The sequence below is a fragment of the Papilio polytes genome, unplaced genomic scaffold (assembly GCF_000836215.1).
Source record: "Papilio polytes unplaced genomic scaffold, Ppol_1.0 DF823935.1, whole genome shotgun sequence".
NCBI lineage: Eukaryota > Metazoa > Arthropoda > Insecta > Lepidoptera > Papilionidae > Papilio > Papilio polytes.
In genome coordinates, this window is record NW_013525269.1 from 613,990 (window position 1) to 622,271 (window position 8,282).

An 8,282-nucleotide genomic window follows, 5' to 3' on the forward strand; every position below is an offset into this window, starting at 1 on the left:
TTACTATTTTCAAGGAATTATTTCGTTACTTTTTAGTGTACTGTTTTTTTTGAGAATATTTTGTTTTTGGTGTATTTTGTTTTGTTTTGTCGATTTAACAGTTTAGTATTAAAACGGTCATCAACAGACCCTTGGCATCTTTAACTCTATTAAGATTGTTACTGATACGATAAAGATTATGAGCATGTGAGATGAAAGTTAATAAATAATTCAGGGGACTAGTTGCGGACGAGTTGCGCACGATGTGAGTGAAAACGCACAGCCGGACGGCAATGATCCGACGCGCTCCATCAATGCCCAGGCGTGTGTGAACAGAGTTGCATGCCATTGTTAACGAGAAATGGAAACGCTCAATATTATTCCCAACGTGGATCAGGTAAAACATCTGTCAATTAAACTCCCTTAAAGCGTATGACGATGGGAAATAAAGTTGTTGGTTCACTAGTAGAAAGAGAAATAGAGCAGTCATCAAAATGAAAAATAATTTACCTAGCCAAGTGCTTATTTTGGTATACGTAATCGCAGTATTTTTTATTCAACCCCTATAGCATACCATTTATTAATATGACTAGATCAAGGTAGTTTTTATATCTTACTAATCTTACTAATATTATAAATGCTAAAGTTTAGATGGATGGATGTTTGTTAGAGTTTGTAGCCTAAACGACTGATCGGATCTCGATGAAATTTGGCATAAACATAGAGGATAGTAGAAGAACACATAGGCTACTCACTTTTGTTTTTTCTACTTCAACGCGAACGGAGTTGCGGGCGAAAACTAGTAACATTATAAACACGAAACTTCTGATGGATGGATAGATGTTTGTTAGAGTTTACCGCCTAAACTACCGAACGGATCTCGATGAAATTTGGCATAGATGTAGAACCTGGAAGAACATCTTGACTACTACTTTTTAATCTCGATTAAGTCTTTGTAGCTTAGCCAGTTCATAATATATTTAGATGGTACTTACGCTTCGCAGTATGGCAGTTTGCCGTAGCCTTTGTAGGTACGCATGTTAAGTGTCATGCCGCATTCCTGGCATTTGAAGCAACCTTTATGCCACACCTGTCGACAAACAGTCTATTACATATTTGTTAACAAAAACTTAACTGCTATTGGTGGTAAAGTACAAAAAACATAATTACAACATTCCCTTTTTAAATGACATTTTAGCAACGAGATGTCCTCAATAAAAGATTTGTGCACATTATTGTTTAGCTAAGAGCGTGTGCACACCATTGACTAAATTGTTATGCGATTGTCGATTGTTTCACAACCATTTCAAGTGTTTACAACTAAAAAATCAAAGCGCGAAACAGTTGTGCGATAGTTTAGTCAAGTGCGCGCTCTGTCGAAGATATTGAAGCAATCTTTTTAATGTGTTTTAATTCTTTTTGCAATAAAGATGTCCAGATAACATTATTAAAAAAATGTTTGAAGAGTCACGTCCCGTCGGTCTTTCATGCGCAATTCTTGCAAACACTTACTTTCGTCAATGACAAATGCAATAAAAAGTGTCCAAATTTTTTTTTGCAAACGCTCCATGTCCCCACTCAAAGAAACAATGCCACAATTAAGCAATACAGCTGACATTCCCCAGAGGTCATCCTATACCGAGAAACAACCCATTTGTAACTGCAGGTTCCCATTGTCGAAACATATAGTCATCTTTGTCATCTATTTAATAAAAACTGAGATAACAACGTTTTTGTGTTGATGCTTTCACAATAGAAGCCCACGGTAAGCTTGTATTTAAGGTGTCGTAACTTCGTTTTTCGGTAACTCATAAAATTTAATGCAACACAACCTGAATATAAGCATTTTGGTGCCTATTGTATCTTTTTCTATACTAATATTTTAAAGACGAAAGATTTGTATTATTGTATGTATTGAAATAACTCAAAAACTACTGAGCCGATATCAAAAATTCTTTCAGCATTAAAAAGCTACGTTATAATAATAGGCTACATTATTTTAATTTTACGCGGACGAAGTCGCGAGCAACAGCTGGTAAATATAAAGATGCAAGAAATTTGATTTGGCATACCAAAATGCTAAATGTTAAAAATTGCTTCAAAAGTCTGGTTTTTATCTCAGTCTCTAACTAATTTACACCCATCATTATAAGTAAATTTTTTACCGAAGAACATTCACGTATAGATTAATTGTAATATTAACAAGGGTAGTTTTTTTACAGGGTCAATATTAAACGTAGATACAACCTACTTTGAATGTGGATTTGATTTTAAATTCATATAAAACTTGCGATACTTTTTATATTCATACTAGCTGTTGCTAGGTGTTGTCCGCGTGGATTTAAAAAAAAAAGTGAATAGCCAATGTGTTCTTCCAGACTATCCTCTACATCTATACGAAATTTCATCGAAATCCGTTCAGCCGTTTAGGCTACATACTATAACATCTAAAGTTTAGCATTTATAATAATAGTATGATGTTACTCACTGATAACGTAGCCTTTTAATGGTAAAAAAGGACCCAGTAGTTTTGGAGTTATTTCAATACATACAAAAATAAAAATCTTTCCTCTTTATAATATTAGTAATAGATAACATCGGCATAATAGTCTCTATAGAGCGCAGGAAATTTGGGCATAGAGCTCATTCTATACGTCAAGCGAAATACGCGACCGAATTCCTCTCGACCAAGTCACGCTATTATGTAACATTGGCCATTGTAATATGTAAATTATGACGTCATACTTCGAGGTCTTGGTTCAATGAAATTTAATCTTCGATATTTTGAGCAATTTATCAACTCTATGATCAAATAAAGCACGAGTTTCTTCATCATCAACTCACTACATGTCCCAACTGATGGGTGTGGGCCCCTAAGTTAGGGATGATTAGGCCATGCAGGCGGGGTCGCGGACGAAAGCGAAAGCGTGCCCGTAGCCCCGGTCTAATGCGTTGGAGGAACAGAGACGTTTAGTGGATATGCCTCGCAACTGGAGAATCCCCCATAACTACCGTGTCCTCCTGGGCGCAGTAGTATGCTTAAAGCAATTCCCTCTAGAAAATAAGGTATGACTAGGCCATAGTCAATGAAGTTCTTACTAATAAAATTCAGGAGAGTTTCCTATGATATGTAATAGACAAGTCTTGTGGATATTACGCAGACTTACTAACATTTGACACTAGTTTTATGATTCTAATAGTATAAATATGATAGTTTAGTTGGATGGATGGATGTTTATTAGTTTGCCGCCTAAACTGAACGAATATTAATGAAATTAGGCATAGATGTAGAACGTAGTCAGAAAAGCAAAGGCTACTTACTTCTTTTTTAATTTCACGCGATCGCCATGGGCGAAAACTAGTGAACGTATAAATTAAATATCCATAATACAAAAGTCAAAGTAGTATATAGGCAACATCTTACTAATATCAGAAATGCGAAAGTTTAGATGGATGTATTGGATGTTTGCTAGTGTTTGTAGCCTAAACGGCTGAACGAATATGAAATTTGACAGAGACGTAGAAGATAGTCTGAAAGAACGCATGGTTTACTTGCTTTTGTTTTTTTTTTATTTACACGCGGACATGTCGAGGGCGAAAGCTGGTAAGGTCATAATTTCTAATATTTGTAAACAGTAAATCTAAATTAATAAAATACTAGTAAAGCATAGTAAATAGTAACGTGTTGTGAAAACTAATGGTGTACAGTGACCTACTGATTTGGCCCGCTACCGCTTATGCGTATGTAATCAAACCTGACCTACCATAACCTCTCAGACCTCAGCTCCGATTAACCATACACATTAACTGCCGCACTCTGAGTAATTAATTGAATTCTTAACTTGATGAAGATTTAATAATCGTTACATGTACAGGATTTTAAAATATGGGTTATCATTAGAAGTTTCTACAGGATACTTAGTCTAAAATTAGATTTACCTTGTTTTCGAACCTAAGTTGACATATCCTCATAGTAAAATTTTACTTATAAATAAATAAAATACAGATATATTATATGCATATGCTAAGTTGCTGAAGTTTCCATTTATTTTAACATTTCCAACGGGGTAAAAGTCGGAAACTCATATAATTAAGTTATCAAACCAAAAACACTAACGAATGATTAAAAGGAGCTGGAAACCGACCATTAGTTGTGGTTACTTATATTTTTTGATTTATTGTAAAAAAATCGCTATGTTTACGTCCAGTATCATGTATTTAATCTATGCGCGGCAGTGCCTTGATATTATCATAACGTTATATCATAATCGATAATAATCGGAACATAAAAAAAATATTATAGTTTATCGTTAACTTAATCGTAACACTGGACACATTGTTATCTCTGTTTTGTTCAATGACATTGAGAGAGATAGCTATATTGTTAAAATCGACAGTAGAAACTCACCGTTGCTGTAATCAAATACTGCGCGGCCGCTAAACTGCTCTATCTATCTGGATAGCTTACCTAGACTAACCTCGGTTCGAACGTAGATAAACTAAAAGCGAAACTAAAACGTAACGGAGCAATGGGTCAGTCACACCATTAACTGTTGTTTAATTAATATATAATATTCTTTAAATAAATATTTGGAAATCTAGAACAAGCAAGATACATCCGATCATCACTAAGCAAGTTAGGCAAGTGAAAGAAAAATAATATAATAATATAGCCTTTTATTCTTAATGTTTCATAAATAGGTGAGTTATCTATGTCTCTAATTTCAGCGTGCCTCTGGGCATAGGCCTTCTACAACTCTTCCGCTGATTTCTATCACGCGTAACTCTTCTCCAATTTGGACCGGCAGTCAACCTCAAGTCTTCCTCCCATCTCATTGAGATGGGTAAGAAATAGTAAAAAAAAAAGTATTAGCCCTTTAATATTATTTAAATTACTTTAACGATTTGTAGTAAACTCTCGATAAATACTTATACTTTGACGAAATTTAAGGTAAAATTATAACATATATAAATAAAGCCACCTTGAGTCGATGAGATGTAATATTTACGCAGCATAATGGTTTCGTAATGTACATATTTGGTAGGACAGATTAACTTTCGGTTATGTCGGTGGCGCCGGGCCTCGGGCGACCTTAGCGGCGCCATCTGCGTCTAAATGGGGTCAGCACGGTTCAGTCCTACATCGTTGCTTTCTAACCGAATACAATCTCAGTTTTTGCAAGTACAGTCTAATATTGATCAGGTTTAGGTACTTTTTGATACAACTATACTTGTACAATACGATTGTAAAGAATCGAAACATTTTTAATATCTGTTGCTCGCGACTTCGTCCGCAAGAAATTGAAAAATAATAAAAATATATAGCTTATGTTTCTCACAGATAAATTAGCTTTCTATCGGTGAACGAATTTTTAAAATAGGTCTAGTAGTATTTGAGTTATTTCAATACATCTTTGTTTTTATAAGAGTTTTATTATTATTTTTATTTATATAATGAATATAATGTTTAATTTATTAAATAAACCCTGTATTTCGGAAGAATGCGTGATCTTTTTAACACTTTTTTTTTTTCTATTTCCAGAAGTGTGTCTTTAGCAATAAATTTGTAATGGAGTTAAGAATCCGTTCAAGGAAAATCGTACTTTTTTTTATTATTAAAGACTGACCTTAATCACTACTTAGGGCAATCTGAAACAATGGAACAATACATTTGCACCAAATTGAATTATTCAATCGATCAATGCAAATCACGATTGCATTTAAATGACTAGGGTGTTAATAATTTTGGAAATAAATCAGGACTTTTTCCACAACCGTATCAGCAGTGAAAGTTTAGGCTACCTTTTAAAAAACATTAAACAACTTAAATGATTTGAGAGCTAGATACACGATTCTTTTTAATAATTTCAGGACTATCATAGTTGTCACAACATACATAGATAATTTTCTATAATAAAGTACTGAAAATATGCAAAATGGTGGTGACTCTACATCGTTACGGTATACGGGTATCCCGCGCATTGACTTCGTCGCTTCACTGAACCTAAACATTGACTTTTTGACTTACTACCCGTTGCTTATTGGTCAATTTAACCAATATTAGACTGTTTCATTGTTTTATTAGCATTCGCACGCGATTCCGTCCGCGTGGAATTAAAAAAAAAGGAAAACTGAGTAGGCTATGTGTTCTTCCAGACTATCATATACATTCATACCAAATCTCATCGTAATTCGTAAAGCCGTTTCTGCTAGAAACTCTAGCAAACATCCATCCATCTAAACTTTCGCATTTACAATATTTAGGGCCTGTCCCCAAATTGTAAATTGTCTGAGAACAATTCAACGTCTAAAATATATGGAAATATCGGATTTTGTTCCCTTATCTGTTTTTTAAGCTTTCTGAGCCTCTTTGAGCCAGTGGTAGGACAGGTCCTAAGTATAATTAAAAACAAGTCTACCATGTTACGATTTGTTTACATGTCGTTTACGATAGCGAAAATATAAACATATAAATAGGTTTGCATAAATATAAACACCCCGTAAGTTCTTATACGTCTTCTAATCCTATAGTTTAAGTATGTTTACTTTATGTCACTTATAAAAAAAACACTAGCATCTCAATTTGATATCAGAATACATTAAATAATAATTTACTTAAGTTTTCATTATACAAACATGGTATAAAAAACATATTTACAATAATGAAACAGACACTTTTTAAGAGAAGGGGAAAATCGACGCCTAGGCCATTGCAAAACTGTTATGTTAGTAAGTTGCCAATCTTTGTACATTTTGACATCCGTTACGTAATCTCTTCCACTGCATTTTCCTTTTCTAGTATCAACTATATTAACTAGAACATTACGCCCTTACCGGTAACATTCCTGATCGAATGCACAAGTAGTAGGGGCTATACTTTCTAATTTTTCTAAGTCGCATGTGGACAATTTGCGCGTCGCAACGAGCAGGGCAGGGCACTTTCACACATAACATACCTCATGCACCAGACGTGACCATACGACTATCCAACGCACGTACAAATTTTATTATAAAACTTATGACATACGGGTTTATTGTAAAATTCGATTTAATTTGACATATAACACAAAACAATTTCTTAATATTTATATTAATATTTCGACAGCAAGATTAGAATATTCACAGAGATATTTGGATTCCCAACCGTCATCCCGCTCTGTCCCTAAGTGGGCACAGATGAGAATAAAAAGTTTTATCCGTCCCACCTTTTGTATCGGATGGACAGTTAGAACTTATTTTTTTTTAATGGTTCCATCTGTCACCTTATTGGTGATGGTGGGACGGATGTAAGTTTTTAATCTCGGGTGATGGTTGGAAATAATCCCTATATTTGTGTGGCGGTAAATTGCTGGTCCTTTTCCCATTTATCTTATTTATAGTCTACAATTCTCCACAAATATAATTTATACGTCGTATATCAACGTAACTAACACCTTCTACTTGTTTTGTAAACGGCATTAATTAATTGTCACGGCCAATAATGATATTTGTAATTTAATACTGCACCTACTGGACTCAATCGAGCATGTAAATTTGTTTTATACAAGTATTGTACAATGGAAACAAACATTATATAAGATGCCATCATTTAAATTTGACGATAGCGATAACACTCGTGGGATAACTTTGGGTAAAAACTTTCTATAACATCGCTAGTATATGAAACATTCAAATGCCAATTAAGGGACCGTAGTTTAAAAACCACAGGTGTCGCTTTACTTTCTTGGCCGTTATACAAATACATCTTTTTCTTTCTAACAATATTTTTTTGATATAAATTCAAACTCTGAGATAATAGCGTAAATATCCGGCTATCGAAGAGCGCCAACAGCTGATGAATAGGTCCAATTAAAATTGACTCCGTTCAGATGACCTTCAAGTGGCAAACAATAGCATCGCTAACGTGGCATCGTCGGCCCCATTCTCAGTCTGATGAATGAGGAAACATCTAATCCAGGGGTTCTCAACAGGCGTGCCGTAATATTGTAAAGCGCAGAGCAGCAGCTGTAGCTGTAATCGAGTGAAAATTAAACCATCAAACAAAAAGAGTTCGAAGTCGCTTTCAAGATTTCCTAACAGGCGTAACTGTTTTTCAGATGGGATGAAATATGTAGGCAACTGCTTGTATCTATTTCGCCCAGTTAGAATAAGTTGAGGTGTTCTAAAGATTGGGAAGCCCTGGTTACGTCTATGAAATATTAAATGCCGCTACGCACCGCCTCGGTACATTGTAACGGTTTTCTGTGTTACAAAACTAAATTTTTGTATCATTTAAATGCAAAAATCTGCAAGTATTATAATTT

General features: G+C 34.5%; 1 protein-coding gene across 4 annotated transcripts in view; it reads right to left on the reverse strand.

Moving 5' to 3' along the window:
* LOC106101916 (LIM and SH3 domain protein 1) overlaps window positions 1-8,282 on the reverse strand; it is a 21,609-nt gene that overhangs the window by 9,669 nt on the left and 3,658 nt on the right. For 3 of the 4 annotated variants that reach the window (XM_013281284.1, XM_013281282.1, XM_013281281.1), the window contains exon 2: window positions 975-1,069. In XM_013281284.1, coding sequence (XP_013136738.1) covers window positions 975-1,069 — 95 coding nt within the window. Of the gene's footprint in view, window positions 1-974; window positions 1,070-4,387; window positions 4,454-8,282 lie in introns of those variants that run through there. The other variant, XM_013281283.1, reaches the window with a different exon arrangement.